Raw genomic sequence first — 20,112 nt, 5'->3', positions numbered from 1 at the left:
ATAGGTAGAGATAGCCTTTAAACTCCTTTGACTTTCTAGCTCCTTAAAATACAAGACAAACCCCAAAAACCTTTGGTAATTCCTTTTTAAACCAGTTCATTTTATTTTTTCCCCTTTCTCTGGGAGAATGACAAATATCAAAGAAAAGCCATTAAAAAACAAACAAACAATCTCTCTTGTGACTAATGTTTCACTTTCTGGTACCCTGAGAGATAGACAAGTGTCAGTTACCATCATGAGCACAATACCATCACAATTACTATACAGAACAGCCCCCCCCACCAATGATAAATAACAATTTTAAAAAATGTATTATCTTCTTATTCCTATTTTAGAAATGAAAAAATTAATGTGCAGAAAGTTTAAATAACTTGTCCAAGATAAATCAAGGCATCAGGATTCAGACCCTGCTGGCCTAACTACAGCTTAGGCTCTCATTGGCCACACGCCTACCATTGCCCCTGGTAGGGACAAACACAGGGCCAAAGGAACAAGTCAATCTTAGGTTAAGTTAACCAGTTAATACAATTAATCCACAAGCATACTCTACAGAAAAAAATAACAATAAATAATTTCCTTCATCTCCAGAATGTACAGTTAGGGCTCACTAGCTGCTGCCATTACCTTTTCCCTGACGCTGTGAAGAAGTGGAATGCCATACCCAAAATTAACAAAGATCATCACTTGTCCAGAGACAACGAAGATTTCTCTGTGCCCACAGCTCCTAATGAGGCTACCTGTCATTAGTCAAATAAGAAAATCACTAGGTTGGTAACAGAAAGGTCAACACTAACACATCTGCTAATTGTCTAATGAGCCCATGTCCCAGAAAATCTGAGGGAAGCTCCATTGCCCAAGGGGGATCAGAATTTTATGTCTTAGTTTTTTGGACTATTTCTTGCTGTCCAAGGAGTAACACTGGGTTACTATTTTACTGGACACTATTTAATCGATACCAGTAAATCCCAATGATGTATGCAAAGAGGGGTGGGTCTGATACGGAATGAGTGTGGATTAAGGTCCAACAAGTCCCCTCCTCTTGGTCCCACCACTGCTCTTCCCTCTCCTGACTACTAGCTCTCCATGGCATTTGACTGCCTGCTGTGTTTGGAATATTCTGCACTTTCACAAGCTAAAAGAACAGACTTCTTGGGGCTGTATGGCAGAACAGGCTCTGGAATCGGACAAACCAGGTTGAAATCTTGGCTCTACCAGCTCCCACTGTGTGACCTGCCAAACTCCTGAGTCCTCTGAGCCTCAGTTCTCTCATCTATACAGTTGGGTCATGAACAATACCTACCTTATGGGACTGACATAAAGAGTAAATGCGTTCTGGAGCTCCCAGAACTCCATAAATAAAAGCTACTATTCAAGAATCTGGATTGATTGAAAGTGGTGACATAAGAATATCTCTAAGCAGCACTTTTCCCCTAAAGTCTCTTTGCTTAACCCACTTCTGGACCTTCTCTTTTGTAACTGCCTCCAGCATGAGTACCTTTGGTAATGACGTATCTCTTTCCTTTGGGGATGCATTATGACCAGAACTGTTTTTCAGAGCCAACAGTGGTACTGAGAAGAGGAGCATCCTTTTAGTCAAATGTGAGGGGTGACTGTGAAGTCCAAATCTGGTCCCAATACACAAGTCTATCAGCTGTCACCACTCCCCATCCTATGCATTCAGAGTTCCTCAAACCTCACCATTCCCCAAGTGAGCAGAGACTTTCCTGCTCCCAGGGCTTCTCACAGGGCTCCTCCTCCGAATAGAATGGCACAGCCTTGTCTCTCTGACCCATTCAGAAATATCCTACTTATCCACCACACCAGCCCACTCAACCCTTCTGTAAAGCTTCTTCTCTGCCAGGGAGGCACAATGGCACAGCGGTTAAGAACAAAGATGTAAGAGCCCAATAACAGGGCTCAAGAGAAGCATCAGAAAAGGTGGTGATGTGCATGGACCACGAAGCCAGGCTGCCTGGGTCTGAATCCTGCCTCTACAACGTGGTCATGAGCTCTGTGATCTTAGATGAATTACTTTATGTCCCCATGTCTCAGTTTCCTCAATAGTTAAATAAGATAAAGAATGGTGGTTACTTAAAAAGTCTATTTTGGAGATGAGATAAAGCACCTAGAATAGTACCCACCAAATGTTTGCCTAATAAAGTCCTCAATCTATCACTTCTTAGCTGGGTGACCTTCAACGGTTTATTTAACCTTTCTGTATCTCAATTTCTTGACTTTAAAATGAGGATAAGAAAAATAGCACCAATTTCATAGGATTGCTGAGGATTAAATAAAATAATATATGTAACTTGCCTAGTACATAATTGTATATAGAGCTTTGCATATGGCAGGATTTCAACAAAATGGTAGTTTAAAAAAAAAGTTAGTTATTTTTCCTGAACTCTGTAACGCCTTACTCATATATCTATTACGGCACATATCAGATTATATTGTAATAGCCTAGACTGGGAACTCCTTGAGGACAGGAAGTTTGTCATTATTCTTCTGATAAAGGGAAAACCAGTTCAGTTGGCGACTAGGATGTGAGGGGGGAACTGAAAATTGAAACAGAAACCACAACTTGCAAAACTATATAATGAGTCACAAAATAGAAGAACTGTACAAAACCATGATATACAAGACAAACTAAGTTCAGACCCTTAACAACACCTCATGGTGTTCTAAATAAGACAACAGACAAACTAACCTAACAATAACTCCACACAAAGGCATGTCTTCTAAAGATAAGACCGCTGATTGTTCCAACAACTTCCTAGTTTACGAATTCTGACCTATCTCTGCCAAGGCCATCCAATGACTAACTACAGTCCTGCAAACTCTGTAGATAATCTTCCTTAACTTCCAACTGTTAAAATCTTGAACTCTCCATTATGTGTGCACCTCCTTGCTGCAGCAAGCTAATAAACCTTTGTTTGAAAAAAAAAAATACTACCTATTGTATGTTGGACACTGGGAATAAAACCGTGAATGGAAAAAAGCTTTTGCCTTCAAGGAACCTAATCTATTAATGTGGTAATAGACAAATATTAACAATACAGTGTGATATAATTATAAGCAAGGTAAGCACTGTGAACACTTGGCTTAGTCAGGGAAGTCTTTCTGGAGGAAGTGATTTTTAGGATAAATCCTGAAGGGTGATTAGGAGTTAGGTAAAGAATAGGGTTGGGCGTCGTAAACATTCTAAACAGCAAGGGCTCCTTGTGCGAAGAACAGAATAAAGGACAGCATGCTTGGAACAGAATAAAGGACAGCTAGGAATAGATTAAGGACTTTATAGGCCCCATGCATCAAAAATATTGCTATGTTCTTCCATTTGAAATTCAAAATAAAAATTAATGCTAATTATAAAACACATGCAGGGAAAAAGGCACACAAGGCCCAGGGCGCCTCCTCCAGGCACTTGGAGGAAGGAGGGTCGGTGCAGAGCTGGAAGAGCATGCAGTCAGGCAGGGGGTCGCGGCTCCTACAAAGGTGCAGAGAATGTCAGTAAGAGGATACTCTGTGGCTGAGACCGCTGGTAAGAGGCTTCTGGCACTTATAATATCAGAGCCATGTGGCTGACAGGGTCTTGGTGCTCCGGCTGGGTGTCAGGCCTGTGCCTCTGAGGTGGGAGAGCTGAGTTCAGGACATTGGTCCACCAGAGACCTCCTGGCTCTGTGTAATATCAAATGGCGAAAGCTCTCCCAGAGATCTCCATCTCAACGCTAAGACCCAGCTCCACTCGACGACCAGCAAGCTACACTGCTGGACGCCCTATGCCAAACAACCAGCAAGACAGGAACTCAACCCCACCCATTAGCAGAGAGGCTGCCTAAGATCATACTAAGTTCACAGACACCTCAAAACACACCAACGGACGCAGCTCTGCACACCAAAAAGACAAGATCCAGCCTCATCCACCAGAACACAGGCACCAGTCCCCTCCACGAGGAAGGCTACCCAACCCACTGAACCAACCTCAGCCACTGGGGGCAGACACCAAAAACAATGGGAACTATGAACCTGCAGCCAGTGAAAAGGAGACCCCAAACTCAGTAAGTTAAGCAAAATGGGAAGACAGAGAAATATGCAACAGATGAAGGAGCAAGGTAAAAACCCACCAGACCAAACAGATGAAGAGGAAATAGGCAGTCTACCTGAAAAAGAATTCAGAGTAATGATAGTAAAGATGATCCAAAATCTTGGAAATAGAATGGAGAAAATACAAGAAACGTTTAACAAGGACCTAGAAGAACTAAAGAGCAAACAAACAATGATGAACAACACAATAAATGAAATTAAAAATTCTCTAGAAGGAATCAAAAGCAGAATAACTGAGGCAGAAGAACGGATAAGTGACCTGGAAGATAAAACAGTGGAAATGGCTACCACAGAGCAGAATAAAGAAAAAAGAAGGAAAAGAACTGAGGACAGTCTCAGAGACCTCTGGGACAACATTAAACACACCAACATTTGAATTATAGGGGTCCCAGAAGAAGAAGAGAAAAGAAAGGGACTGAGAAAATATTTGAAGAGATTATAGTTGAAAACTTCCCTAATACGGGAAAGGAAATAGTCAGTCAAGTCCAGGAAGTGCAGACAGTCCCATACAGGATAAGTCCAAGGAGAAACACGCCAAGACACATATTAATCAAACTATCAAAAATTAAATACAGTGAAAAAATATTAAAAGCAGCAAGGGAAAAACAACAAATAACATACAAGAGAATCCCCATAAGGTTAACAGCTGATCTTTCAGCAGAAACTCTGCAAGCCAGAAGGGAGTGGCAGGACATATTTAAAATGATGAAAGGGAAAAACCTACAACCAAGATTACTCTACCCAGCAAGGATCTCATTCAGATTCGATGGAGAAATTAAAACCTTCACAGACAAGCAAAAGCTAAGAGAATTAAGAGCACCACCAAAACAGCTTTACAACAAATGCTAAAGGAACTTCTCTAGGCAGGAAACACAAGAGAAGGAAAAGACCTACAATAGTAAACCCAAAACAATTAAGAAAATGGTAATAGGAACATATATATTGATAACCACCTTAAATGTAAAAGGATTAAATGCTCCAACCAAAAAGACACAGACTGGCTGAATGGATACAAAAACAAGACCCTTATATATGCTGTCTACAAGAGACCCACTTCAGACCTAGGGACACATACAGACTGAAAGTGAGGGGATGGAAAAAGATATTCCATGCAAATGGAAATCACAAGAAAGCTGGAGTAGCAATTCTCATATCAGACAAAATAGACTTTAAAATAAAGACTATTACAAGAGACAAAGAAGGACACCACATAATGATCAAGGGATCAATCCAATTAGAAGATATAACAATTGTAAATATTTATGCACCCAACAGAGGAGCACCTCAACACATAAGGCAAATGCTAACAGCCATAAAAGGGCAAATCAACAGTAACACAATCATAGTAGGGGACTTTAACACCCCACTTTCACCAATGGACAGATCATCCAAAATGAAAATAAATAAGGAAACACATCTTTAAATGATACATTAAACAAGATGGACTTAATTGATATTTATAGGACATTCTATCCAAAAACAACAGAATACACTTTCTTCTCAAGTGCTCATGGAACATTCTCCAGGATAGATCATATCCTGGGTTACAACTCAAGCCTTGGTAAATTTAAGAAAATTGAAATCATGTCAAGCATCTTTTCCGACCACAACACTATGAGACTAGATATCAATTACAGGAAAAAATCTGTAAAAAATAAAAACACATGGAGGCAAAACAATACACTACTTAATAACCAAGAGATCACTGAAGAAATCAAAGAGGAAATCAAAAAGTACCTAGAAACAAATGACAATGTAAACATGACTACCCAAAACCTATGGGATGCAGCAAGAGCAGTTCTAAGTGGGAAGTTTATAGCAATACAATCCTACCCCAAGAAACAAGAAACATCTCAAATAAACAACCTAACCTTACACCTAAAGCAATTAGAGAAAGAAGAACAAAAAAACCCCAAAGTTAGCAGAATGCAAGAAATCATAAAGATCAGATCACAAATAAATGAAAAAGAAATGAGGGAAACAATAGCAAAGATCAATAAAAATAAAAGCTGGTTCTTTGAGAAGATAAACAAAAGTGATAAACCATTAGCCAGACTCATCAAGAAAAAAAGGGAGAGGACTCAAATCAATAGAACTAGAAATGAAAAAGGAGAAGTAACCACTGACACTGCAGAAATACAAAGGATCATGAAAGATTACTACAAGGAACTCTATGCCAACAAAATGGACAACCTGGAAGAAATGGACAAATTCTTAGAAAAGCACAACCTTCCAAGACTGAACCAGGAAGAAACAGAAAACATAAACAGACCAATCACAAGCACTGAAATTGAGACTGTGCTTAAAAATCTTCCAAAAAACAAAAGCCCAGGACCAGATGGTTTCACAGGTGAATTCTATCAAACATTTTGAGAAGAGCTAACACCTATCCTTCTCAAACTCTTCCAAAATATAGCAGAGGGAGGAACACTCCCAAACTCATTCTATGAGGCCACCATCACCCTGATACCAAAACCAGACAGTGATGTCACAACAAAAGAAAACTACAGGCCAATATCAGTGATGAACATAGATGCAAAAATCCTCAATAAAACACTAGCAAACAGAATCCAGCAGCACATTAAAAGGATCATACACCATGATCAAGTGGGGTTTATCCCAGGAATGCAAGGATTCTTCAATATACGCAAATCAATCAATGTGATACACCATATTAACAAATTGAAGGAGAAAAACCATATGATCATCTCAATAGATGCAGAGAAAGCTTTAGACAAAATTCAACACCCATTTATGATAAAAGCCCTGCAGAAAGTAGGCATAGAGGGAACTTTCCTCAACATAATAAAGGCCATATATGACAAATCCACAGCCAACATCGTCCTCAATGGTGAAAAACTGAAACCATTTCCTCTAAGATCAGGAACAAGACGAGGTTGTCCACTCTCACCATTATTATTCAACATAGTTTTGGAAGTTTTAGTCACAGCAATCAGAGAAGAAAAAGAAATAAAAGGAATCCAAATTGGAAAAGAAGAAGTAAAGCTGCCACTGTTAGCAGACGACATGATACTATACATAGAGAATCCTAAAGATGATACCAGAAAACTACTAGAGTTAATCAATGAATTTGGTAAAGTAGCAGGATACAAAATTAATGCACAGAAATCTCTTGCATTCCTATACACTAATGATGAAAAAAAAACAGAAATTAAGGAAACACTCCTATTTACCGTTGCAACAGAAAGAATAAAATACCTAGGAATAAACCTACCTAAGGAGACAAAAGACCTGTATGCAGAAAACTATAAGACACTGATGAAAGAAATTAAAGATGATACAAACAGATGGAGAGATATACCATGTTCTTTGATTGGAAGAATCAACATTGTGAAAATGACTATACTACCCCAAGCAATATACAGAATCAGTGCAATCCCTATCAAACTACCACTGGCATTTTTCACAGAACTAGAACAAAAAATTTCACAATTTGTATGGAAACACAAAAGACCCCGAATAGCCAAAGCAATCTTGAGAAAGAAAAACAGAGCTGGAGGAATCAGGCTCCCAGACTTCAATACTACGACGCTACAGTAACCAAGACAGTATGGTACTGGCACAAAAACAGAAATATAGATCAATGGAACAGGATAGAAAGCCCAGAGATAAACCCACGCACATATGGTCACCTTATCTTTGATAAAGGAGGCAAGAAGACACAATGGAGAAAAGACAGCCTCTTCAATAAGTGGTGCTGGGAAAACTGGACAGCTATATGTAAAAGAATGAAATTAGAACACTCCCTAACACCATACACAAAAATAAACTCAAAATGGATTAAAGACCTAAATGTAAGTCCAGACACTATAAAACTCTTAGAGGAAAACATAGGCAGAACACTCTATGACATAAATCATAGCAAGATCCTTTTTGACCCATCTCCTAAAGAAATGGAAATAAAAACAAAAATAAACAAATGGGACCTAGTAAAACTTAAAAGCTTTTACACAGCAAAGGAAACCATAAACAAGACTAAAAGACAACCCTCAGAATGGGAGAAAATATTTGCAAACAAAGCAACTGACAAAGGATTAATCTCCAAAATTTAAGCAGCTCATGCAGCTCAATATCAAAAAAATAAACAACCCAATCCAAAAATGGGCAGACCTACATAGACATTTCTCCAAAGAAGATATACAGATTGCCAACAAACACACGAAAGAATGCTCAACATCACTAATCATTAGAGAAATGCAAACCAAAACTGCAATGAGGTATCCCCTCACACCAGTCAGAATGGCCATCATCAAAATATCTACAAACAATAAATGCTGGAGAGGGTGTGGAGAAAAGGGAACCCTTTTGCACTGTTGGTGGAATGTAAATTGATACAGCCACTATGGAGAACAGTATGGAGGTTCCTTAAAAAACTAAAAATAGACCTACCATACGACCTAGCAATCCCACTCCTGGGCATATACCCTGAGAAAACCATAATTCAAAAAGCTACATGCACCCAATGTTCATTGCAGCACTATTTACAATAGCCAGGACACGGAAGCAACCTAAGTGTCCATCGACAGATGAATGGATAAAGATGTGGCACATATATACAATGGAATATTACTCAGCCATAAGAAGAAACGAAATTGAGTTATTTGTAGTGAGGTGGATGGACCTAGAGTCTGTCATACAGAGTGAAGTAAGTCAGAAAGAAAAAAGCAAATACCATATGCTAACACATATATATGGAATCTAAAAAAAAAAATGGTTCTGAAAAACCTAGGGGCAGGACAGGAATAAAGATACAGATGTAGAGAATGGACTTGAGGACACGGGGAGGTGGAAGGGTAAGCTGGGACGAAGTGAGGGAGTGGCATGGACATATATACACTACCAAATGTAAAATAGCTAGCTAGTGGGAAGCAGCCGCATAGCACAGGCAGATCAGCTCGGTGCTTTGTGTCCACCTAGAGGGGTGGGATAGGGAGGGTGGGAGGGACATGCAAGAGGGAGGAGATAGGGGGATATATGTATATGTATAGCTGATTCACTTTGTTATAAAGCAGAAACTAACACACCATTGTAAAGCAATTATACTCCAATAAGGATGTTTTTAAAATAAATAAATAGATAAATAAAATGAAATAAAATACATGTAGGAAAGTCCTTCTGGTTTTTCTCATCATGTGTAGTTTAATACTTTAAAAGAAATCTTGAATTCTCTGAAAAATATACTCATATTCCTGCTTTGGCGCTTCAGCATATATTATATCAGTTTGCACTACTGTTTGCATTATGCACTACTGTTGCCTTAGGGAATTACAAATACTTTAGTGTGGCAGCACTGTAGGGTGTGAAAGGTAATGAAATAAGAGATAAAGCTGGAGAACTAGGCAAGTACGAGTTAATGAAAGACCTAGTAAAGATGTAGTTAAAAGATGTGGTCTTTGTTGTGCTTCTGACCGAGGTTCAATCTCTGCCATGCTTGGGCACTCCCTGTATATGACTGGGCAACTCAAAGCCTTAATTTCCTCAGCAGTAAAATGAAAACGCTAAGCTGTGATGATTAGCATAATAAATATAAAGCGCTTAGCACAGTGCTTAATATCATAAAACACACTAAATTTCAGTTAGGTATTTTTGTTAATAAATTTGTTCTTCAGCCTGAGAAATGGGGAGTCAATAAAGGGTTTTAAGTAGTGATATGATTAGAATGGGATTTTATGGATTTCTTTGCTGCAGTGTATAGTCTAGGTTGAATGACAATGAGTAGATTCTAGGTGTACTTAAGAAGAAGACTCAATAGATAATAATGGGGCTTCCCTGGTGGCACAGTGGTTAAGAATCTGCCTGTCAATGCAGGGGACACAGGTTCGAGCCCTGGTCCTGGAAGATCCCACATGCCACGGAGCAACTAAGCCCATGCACCACAACTACTGAGCCTGCGCTCTAGAGCCCCCGAGCCACAACTACCGAGCCCACATGCCACAGCTACTAAAGCCCGCGTGCCTAGAGCCCATGCTCTACAACAAGAGAAGCCACCGTAATGAGAAGCCTGCGCACCGCAACGAAGAGTAGCCCCCGCTCGCCGCAACTAGAGAAAGCCCATGTGCAGCAACGAAGACCCAATGCAGCCAAAAACAAACAAACAAATAAAGTTATTAAAAAATAATGATTCGATGGAGGTTGAAGATATATATGCATATATCTATATGTTGCATATATACATATATTACATATTCATACATACACACACATTGATAAAGTCTCCTACATAAACTGCCACAGATGATGACAGGTGTAAATCTCAGTTTCCAGAGGAATCAAATATGTAATATTATTAAAATCATCTCAGTGAAATGATGTGATAATCTGTCAAAATAATTTAAAATGGGCTAAGGAGAGAAGATGGAGTGTCAATGAAATAAAATTGACCAGGAGTTGATTACTGTTAAAACTGGATGACAGGAAAGATTATACTTTTTTCTGCTTTTGGATACATTAAAATTTTTTCATAACAAAAAACATTAAAAAAAATATACTAAGGTAGGGAGACCCAGAAAACAAAAAGATCCCTGGGGGGCCTAATAGACTGGCTAGAATACAAATTCCATGAAGGCAAAGACCTTGCCTGTCTTGTTTACTTCTGTATCTCCAGGGCCTACAGCAGTTCATAGCCACACAGTAGGCTCTCAGTATGTATTTGTTGAAGGAATGAACGCTGGAGAACAAAAACCATAACCTAAGTGAGTCTGACAGCTTAGACTGAGAGCCAAGATTCCTGGGGATCATCTTTTATGCTACATATGATATCTCCCTAGCTACTGTAAGGAAAAAGAGCTCGAGAAAACCATCCCAAGAGAGAGCAAAGCAGATTCACAAACTTCACTTTGGTATTCCATGAGAAGTAGGTATTTACAATGATAATATGCATATGATTCCTAGAAAGCTTCTCCGGGGACTCTGTCATATCATTTCATGCCATTGCTTTTTAAAAAACAAATATTTATTGTGGAGATGTCTTTGTCTTATCTTCAAGCCAAGAATCAGAAGAAAACTATGTATACCCTATCCTCTCCTTCCCTCTCTTATGGCTAATACTACTATGGCTAATAGAAGAGAGGGAAGGAATAAACAGTCTTTTGAAGAAGGTTCACCTCTACATTTTGTTCTCATTTCCTTAGTAGCCTTAGGACAAAACTGTCTATTACAAAAGTAATGATGTAGAACCTTAATTAGGGCTTTTGAAATTCAAGCCCACTCTTACGGGGGGCAGAACCTGAGCAAAGGAAAACGACCAATAACACTGAAACAACAGACATCAGGTACAATTAAATGCCTACATGAGGCACCCTCTAAAGTTTTAAAGCTGCACTGTCCAGCACCATAGACACTAGCAATGTGTGGCTATTGAGCATTTGTGATGCAGCTAGTCTGAATTGAGATGACCTGTAAGTGTAAAAACACACAACAGATTTCAAAGACTTAGTAACAACAACAACAAAGTAAAATATCTCAATTATTTTTATATTAATTGCACAGTGAAGTGAAAATATTGTGGATAAGTTAGACAAAATATATCATTAAAATTAATTTCACTTTTTTTTACTTTTTGAAAAAGTAGCCACTAGAAAACTTAAAATTACATATGTGGCTCACACTATATTTTTATTCGACAGCATTTTTTTTTTGTTTTTAGTACTTTTCCTCTCCTTATGTGGAATAAGAGCTCAGGGTATTAATAGCACAACTCCTAGTCTTCTTACTCTATACTGTTTTGGGTCCCTTCTATAAAAGTACTGCTATACGGAGTCATTATAAGCAATTACAGGTATAAATGGAGTGCCCACTGAAGAACTGGTGATTGTCCCACAGACTCTTTTTTTACTAGAAGTGCTCTGAACTTATTAAGGGGGAAATGATAGAATGTCCTCGGATCCCAACTTACACTATCAGCAATTGCTGAAGTGTTTCCTCTTAATTACCTAAGGATATACCTTACCACAGCAAGCATTATTTTTCTTTCCAAGTCATCAGTGCCTAGTCTCAGATGAGAAAACTGTATTCCCTTTATTAACATGCTCTTGATTCACTTTTATTTAAAAAAATAAATTTATTTATTTATTTTTTGGCTGCGTTGGGTCTTTGCTGCGTGCGGGCTTTCTCCAGCTGCGGCGAGCGGGGGCTACTCTTCGTTGCGGTGTGCATGCTTCTCGTTGCTGAGCACAGGCTCTAGGCGCACAGGCTTCAGTAGTTGTGGCACGTGGGCTCGGTAGTTGTGGCTCACGGGCTCTAGAGCGCAGGCTCAGTAGTTGTGGCGCACAGGCTTAGTTGCTCTGCGGCATGTGGGATATTCCCGGACCGGGGCTCGAACCCGTGTCCCCTGCATTGGCTGGCGGATTCTTAACCACTGCGCCCCCAAGGAAGTCCAGCTCTTGATTCACTTCTAGCGAAATAAAAATCCTGGCATTATTATGTTAAAAGTGAGTTGCCTCCCTTCTCTTTTTATTTAAAAATTCCCAAATTTAATTAAACTTTTTCTTTTAAAAGAAGTATGTATGTATGTTCATGCTTTCAATTCATCCTGTCATACTGAAAAACTTTCAATGGTTGTGTATCATATTTTAAATAAAATCTAGTTCACAAATCTTAATGTGGCTCTTGTTTACCTAATTTGACCTACAGCCATGTTTCCCCCTAAGTTGATACCCTCCCACCTCTCTGGCTTTCTTTAAGAGCCTAGCTCTTCCTTACCTCTGGAACATCCCACAAGCTATTATGTCTGCCTTGAATGTTCCTGTCTTTATTTTGTTTCACATGGCTAACTTCTACTCATTACTCCCTTTCTTAACCATTTAAACACTATATTCTAAGAGAAGCCATGCTTGAGTCTTTCCAGTCTAAATTGTTATAATGGTTCATATTTCTATTTTCTCTCATAATACCTAATATAATTTGTATTAAAATTAAAAAATTTAATTATAAAAATTAAAAATTTTTTCCTATATGATTTTCCGTTAAATGTCTCCCTTTCTAAATTAGGCTATAAGCTCCATAGGGCAGATACCATGCCTTGTTTGTCCATCACTGTATTCTCAGCAAGTAGTAGTATATCTGAAACAGAGCCGACCTTTAGTAAACATTTGTTGAATGATGAATTGGAAAGACCCAACAGAGTACAAGAGTTGCAAACATAAGATAAGGAAGTAACTGATGAAACAAGGTACTAAAGAGGCCACAGGGGATAAAGTATATGTGCATTAAAAAATAAAACAATAGGGGCTAAATCAATGATGGCCATAGAAAGTCAAAGGTTTGTTAGAATGTATGTCCTGAGAGACATCATATTAAATGAAGGTGGCTAGGGATGGTTTCAAAGAAGTAATTGGGCCAGAAGGGACAGTTAGATTTTATTAACCATAATTTTTTTTAAAAATTTATAAAAATAGAATGAATCAGATGACTTGTGTCATAGGTTAGGTTCTCTGGGAAGTAGATGTTGAGGTGGAGTTAGAAGCACAAAAGGTTTACTGGAGGATAGCATTTGTGAAAGAGAAAGGGAGAAAGTAGGATTAGGCAGGGGGACCCATCAGACTGCCATGCAGGCCTGAAAAAGCCTCTGTCATCCTAATGTTGACATTAGGTCCTTATACTATGCCTTACTCAGTCTTTAGTTGAGGATGGGCATGGAAGAGAGGGGTAGCCCTGAAAATAGTGTAACTTCAGTTTGGAAGATGAGGTGAACCCAGAAGTTAATGACTGAAGGCTGTCAGCTAACTACATGCCTTGCAGTTGGGCAGTGAGTCCTTTCTCAAAGGTAGATCTGAGCAAAGTACCTCTGTGACTGCCAATTCAACCCAAATTAATCTATAAATTCAATAAAGGATCTTTTTTTTTTTTTTTTGCTAAGCTCAACAATCTTGTTCTAGGAAGTATTTAGACCAAGGGTTCACAGTTAGCTAAGTCAAATTTGAAAGACAAGAGCAAAGGGGAGGGATTTTTCACTATGACATATTAACACAGTCTATAAGACAATGGTAAATAAAAACAACATGGTCCTGGCGTCATCATGGACAAAGAGACCAACTGAAAAAGAGGTCAGAACCAGAGCCATACATAAATGGAAATATGAATATATGATAAAGGTGGCATTGAAAATCAATGTGGAAGGGAGAGACTGTTCAGTAGAATTATAGAGAAGAATTGGCCTGCTGTTTGGAGAAAAAATAGGCTAGATCCCCACCTTACACCAAATAAAGGCATGTATTCCAGAGAGAATAAAGACCTAAACGTGATTCTCGGGACAGAGTACTGACTATAAAATAGAAGAAAAAGTATAGAATATGTTTGTGATGTTGAAATACAGGCTAAGCGTTTAATCAAGACCCCCAAACCACCACTGAGAGTAATAAGATTGTCTCCTTCAGCTAGGTGAGAGAACTGAAGAACCTAAGGAGGAGTTAAGTATACTCTAGAGAATATTCCTAGGATCAGGGCAGCTAAGTAAACTGTAAGGAGACGTAGGCCTATTGGGAGATATATCATTATGACTTGCCTATCGAAAATATTTCCCCTGCCTCTACTTCCTTCTTATAGCCTTCAACAAACATTTCTGAGTTCCAGACACTATGCTACGTGCAGAAAGAACAAAGAGGAATAAACTTGAGTCCTAGTCCTTAAAGAACTCATAATCTAGTTAGACATACAGATGAAAAACTAAATAAGACGTTTTAACTCCTATTCTACAGGTAAGAACCAAGAGGCAACAACCTTTGCCTAGGGCATCTGGTATTTGAGCAATAAGGAAAGTCATTCCAGGCAAAAGGAACAGCGCTAACAAAGTCACAGGGCTTTGAAGGAACATGGTATGTTGGAAAATGTTAAGGAGGTAACCTAATAATGGACATTCTGAAATGTTTGTTACTGAATACATAAAGTAGTCTATGCGGGTTGTTTTAGTCTTTTCTTAGTTGCACTGCTTATCACATTAGCTAATTATCACCTCTGAAGACAAAGCCAAAGAAGATGCAGCACTGAAGCGATGAGGGATAAATGATAATAGTTAAGAAAGAGAATCATGCTAGGAAGCACTGATGACTAGTCGTGGAGTGATAACAAGCACTGTAACTAAGGATTTAGAGGAGGAAGAGATTGCTATCAGCTACATCGTTCAGGGAAGATTTCATGGAAGTGGCAGGGCTTCATTTGATCATTCAAAAAATTGAGAATTGAGAATTGACTGTATTATATCAGGGGCTGTGCACGGAACAGGAGATTCAAAACCATAATCTACTAATGAACAGATAATCAGATAATTGCAGAAATAAAGCAATGAGTGTTATAATAGATGGAAGCACAGGCTGATGTGATAAAACCTCAGAGGGACTCCTGCTTTAGAGCAGGGAGGTCAAGGATGGTTTTCTAAAGGTGATGCTGTATGCACTGAATTTAATGGATGGGTAGGATTCAAGTGCAAGGGAGGGAAACACATTTTGCAATGGATCAGTTTAGTGAGAGAACACACCTCTTTCAAGGAGCATGAAGTAGTTCAGGGTGGCTGAAGCGAAGGCTGAAAGACAGTGAAAGAAGTTTCTAAGGCATATAGGAAGAGTCTGATTTTAAAAGGTCCTTTATAGATGTTAAAGAATGTAGACTTTTATCCTGAAGACAACGTGGAAGTTGATGAAGATTTTAAGCAGGGAACTAACGTGATTAGATCCAAATTTTACAATAACTGCTATTAAAGGCAATGATGATGAAAGCAACTGAAGATGAACTGATAAGGGGGCAGCTAAGAGGCAGAGAAATTAAAAGGCTGTTACTATTGTTTAGGAAAAATAAGGAAGGATTAAAAAATACAGTAGCAGTGGTACTGAGAGAGAAGGATGAGCAAGGTTTGAATAGCCAGAGAAAGAAGTAAGTGGAAACATTCCCTGTGGAAATGATGTGAATAAATGTTTGGAGGAGGGAAAGGTGAGCAAATCTGTTTCCCTGGATTATATAGCATTTAACAGAAGAATGATGATTAGCTGGAGTGGAGAGCCAGAGTTACCCAACAGTTGGTGATGAGGTTGAAAACTGGAGTCAGTCTGTGGCAAGGCTATTAAACAGACAGGCTGAACAATTAGGATTTTACATTTTCCCTAGCAATATTAAATTTATAAATCATTTTTTTATTGTGGCAAAATATACAAAAATTTTAACCATTTTTAAGTGTACAGTTCACAACACTCACATTGTCGTGCAACCATCAACACCGCCTATCTCTAGAACTTTTTTCATCATCCCAAACTGAAATTCTTTACTCATTAAAAAATAGCTCCCCATTCTCCCCTACCCCTCTTGCCCCTGGCAACTAACAGTCTATTTTTTCTGTCTCTAGGGGTTTGGCCACTCTAGGTACCTCACATAAGTGGAAACACAGAATAGTTGCCCTTTTGCATCCAGCTTATTTCACTTCGCTAAATCACTTAACACCCTGGTTAATCAGTAGCAGGCTTCTAATTTGCATACTACTTTATATGCTATATTTTAAAACAAATGTCAAGCTTTTCTGACTTTATCAAATCTTTTCCACTTATTGCTTAAGGACACTTCACTCTAGCAAATTATAAACTCAGAGTTCTTAACAATTTAGTCTACCACTATGTCTGCCATAAAAAGCTTTTTATTGGTCTACTTTAAGTGTCTAAATTGTGAATTATTTTCATTTCATTACAGTTAACAGGCACTAGACTTTTTGTAAAATTCCACCTAGTACCTTAATGGAAGTAAATAATAGCAAATAGAACAACTGAGGCAGGAATCAAACTTATTTGACCACCCAGGAGAAAGGAAGTTACTTTATTTAGGATGCTGATTTGAAGGCTCTCTCTTTTGATATTATGTAATTTCCCTATCTGGGGCTGAATCGGCTCTAAACGGAGAGAATTAAAAACACAAACACTTATTTCTAGCTGGGGAAAAGTCCGGAAGTTTCATATGTTTGGAAACTATTTCAGAACTGTCAAGGGTTGGAGGAATCCCTAGGTCATTAGTGCTCTGCCCATGCATGAAGTCGAGTAATTCTGGACAAGACTTAACTATGCCTCTGGAGGTCTCAGTGCGTTACATGAGACCAGCCCGTTCTTTCCAATCTTGTCCACAGCACAGCACATGCAGAATATAGTACTGCAGGACCCTGAGGTAAACGGAGGAGGCAGCACAGCGCAGCACACCTGTAATCCCCAGGTCGCCTGCATCCCGCCACATCCGAGTGGACGCTCTCAGAGGAGCGCTCCCGTCGCAGGGTCGTTCCAGCCGATGCGCCACGCCGTCTGTTACAGAGGACGGGCTGGGGTTCCCGCTGATCCTGAAATCAGCGGCCTTTCCCTCCTTGCAAAAAAAAATGAAGTCTTTATTCCTTAAGAGAATCAAGGCGTGAAAAAGCACAGGGCCCACAAGCCACGCAAAGACGCAAAATTCGCCGTACTTGCCTAGCGCACTCTCCGCTGATCTTACGTCTCTTCCCAGCAGGCTCCGGGAGTCACCGCGACACTTCAACAATTCTCGCGAGATTTATCGGCAGCCATCTTCTTGGGGGTGCTGGGAGCCGGGAAGACCCCCCGAACCGTTTCCATTCAGCTGCCCTTCGTCTTCGCTTTCTTCACTTTTGCCTCTTCTGCGTTGCCAACCAGCACCTGGTCTCAAAGCTGAGAGAAAGCCCGGGTCTAGGAGCGTGTCGCTCTCTGGTCCAGGAAGATTCGCTGGCGTGGAGAGAAGGGGGAGGGCCCGGGCAAACCGTTGCTGCCTCAGCCGGGGTCGGGTTCCGGGGAGGGGGAGCTCCTGGCACCCCGTGGACTCGCGGCCTGCGGCCGTCCCCCCGGAACTGTTGGCCCATCGGGGCTCGCGGGAGCCTGCCACCGGCGCCTCCCACCGCGGCCCACGCGGGCGGCGCGCGGAGGAGGGGGCGGGGGCAGCGGCGGCTGTAGCGGCAGCGACCTGGGCGGGCGGACTAGTGTGACGGGCCTCTGGGCCGCTGTGGATGGTTTCTAAAATGATCATTGAAAACTTCGAGGCCCTCAAGTCCTGGCTGAGCAAGACTCTCGAGCCCATGTGAGTATCCGGGGGCTATTTCCTTGCAGGGGTGGAAGTGGGAGATAGGTGGACTCACGGTTGCCTCAAGTGCCTGCCGTGGAGGCCGAAGCGGTGAACGGAGGTCCCAGGGCTCTGTTTTCTCCTCCTCTACCACCCTCGTTCCCAGGTTCAGAATACGCCTGGGAGCCTGAGCTGACCTTTACCTTATCGCTGAGTTGGTTCTTAAACCAATGTCTCTTCCTCTTGTTTTCCCGTTATTTGTAGACCGACCCCAACAACCTACACACACAACTCGTATTTGCCGAGGGCCCCCAGATCGGTTTCTTCTGGTGAATCCGAGCATAATCCGCTGTCCACTAGACTATTTTTGTTTCTTTAAATGAGGTGAATAGCCCTTATTACGGATTAGAACAGTTCTCGTCTCAGCCATTCACGTTTTACCTACATTCAGTCCCTGAAAAAAAGGCCCTGTCTCCCATGTGCTGTCTGGCTCATCAGTACCTCTTTTAGCTGAAGATGTAACAGGTGCTAAGGTGCCCAGTAAAATTCCCCTTCCTCACCTACACGTTTGTTAGCTTGGAGGAAGAAAATGCGGTCTATCCATATGGACTATTTAGCAGTTTTAAGTAGGTTTCTATAGGTGACTCTGTGTGCGTGTGTGTGCTTGAGGGGGTTCAGAGTGCTGAAATGTGTTAGATTGGAAAAATTGAGTGTTTTAAGGATTTATCTTTTAATACACGCAAAATGGGCCAAGTGTTTTATCAAAATTGGTTGATTTACAATAAACAGCTTAAAACACAACGGGGAATATCCACTCATTTAATAAATTTATTAAGCTCTTTCTACGTACTGTGGGAGGGTCGGGGCTAGAATTTTTAAATTCCAAAATCAGCAAGACGTAATAAACAAGTAAATAAGCTAATTTCTGGTAATAAGAGTAATGACGATTGTAACAGTAGAGGATCATGTAAAAGAGTGACTAGAAGGTCTCTCAGAGGAGGTGACATTTGAGCAACACCTAAGGAGCAGAAGGAACTCTGCGTGAAAGTCTGGAGAGAGAATGCTCCTTACAGAAGGAACAGCAAGTGCAAAGGCTCTGTAGTGGAAATGATCACGGTGTGATCCAGGAAGAGAAAGCAGGCAGTTGTGGCTGCAGGGAACCTTGTGATGGGGGAGAGGATGGAAGGTTGTGAAGTTTGAGAAGTAGGCAGGGGCCAAATCATGTAGGATCTTCTAGGCTGTGGTCAAGAGCTAGGATTTAATTTAAACTATAATGGGAAGACATTAGGTGATTTAAAGCAGGCAGGGATTGATTTGATTTTGTTTTAACTCTACCTGCTTTGTGGAGGTTAAGGGGTCAAGAAGGGAAGTAAGGAGACCATTCTGAAGGACGTAGGCAGAGCTGTAGATAGTTTGCATTAGAGTGAGAGTGGAGACAGAACTAAATATGTTTAATGAATAGATCTGGTAGAACTTGCTGATGGATTGGGTGTGAGAGATAAAGGAAAGGGAAGTCAAGGGTGATAACTAAGAAGTTAGCCTAAGCAACTGAATCCGTGTTGGTAGAGAAGGCTTGGAGAGAACAGGTTGAGGGGAGAAGGGTAGGGTGGTTGGTTTTGATCATTAAGTATAAGGTGTTACATATCTAAGTGAGATGTCAAATAAGTAGTTGGGTATGAGTTTAGAACTCAGGCCAGGACTAGAAATATTTGGAGTCATGCAGATAGTGTTTAAAGCCATGAGACTGGGAAGTTTCTGAGGAAGAATGTGTAGATAGGGAAGAGAAGAGAGTCCAGGTCTGAGGTAGGAAGAAAATTGGGATACATGTCACTAATAAAACAAATGTTTGACAAAAGAGGAGGGTTATCAACTTGATGGGATGCTGCATAATAGATGAAAAAGGTGGAGGCAGATTAGTGGCCCTTAGGTTTGGCAAGGTAGAAGTCATTGGTGAACTTTGTGAAAAGT

General features: G+C 40.3%; 1 protein-coding gene and 1 long non-coding RNA gene across 20 annotated transcripts in view; one reads left to right on the top strand and one right to left on the bottom strand.

The window, feature by feature from the left end:
• Positions 1-12,161: 12,161 nt before the first annotated feature.
• Positions 12,162-17,424, bottom strand: LOC309615930. Its single transcript, XR_014237142.1, has 2 exons — positions 17,286-17,424; positions 12,162-12,514 (listed from the first exon to the last, which is right to left on the bottom strand). It is a non-coding gene; the product is annotated as an uncharacterized lncRNA (long non-coding RNA).
• Positions 17,425-18,021: 597 nt separating this feature from the next.
• Positions 18,022-20,112, top strand: part of RBM26 (RNA binding motif protein 26) — a 110,413-nt gene continuing 108,322 nt past the window's right edge. For 18 of the 19 annotated variants that reach the window (XR_014237128.1, XR_014237129.1, XR_014237130.1 and 15 more), the window contains exon 1: positions 18,023-18,162. Coding sequence is in view for 15 of the 19 variants with exons in the window: in XM_082365936.1 (XP_082222062.1) it covers positions 18,092-18,162 (71 nt within the window). In the remaining 4 variants the exon portion in view is untranslated. Of the gene's footprint in view, positions 18,163-18,408; positions 18,529-20,112 lie in introns of all 19 variants that reach the window. The other variant, XM_082365934.1, reaches the window with a different exon arrangement.

This window comes from Balaenoptera borealis (assembly GCF_965194805.1).
Source record: "Balaenoptera borealis genome assembly, chromosome: 18".
Classification (NCBI taxonomy): Eukaryota; Metazoa; Chordata; class Mammalia; order Artiodactyla; family Balaenopteridae; genus Balaenoptera; species Balaenoptera borealis.
The sequence above is the reverse complement of the archived record's forward strand: the minus strand, read 5'-3'. Positions and strand labels throughout refer to the sequence as shown.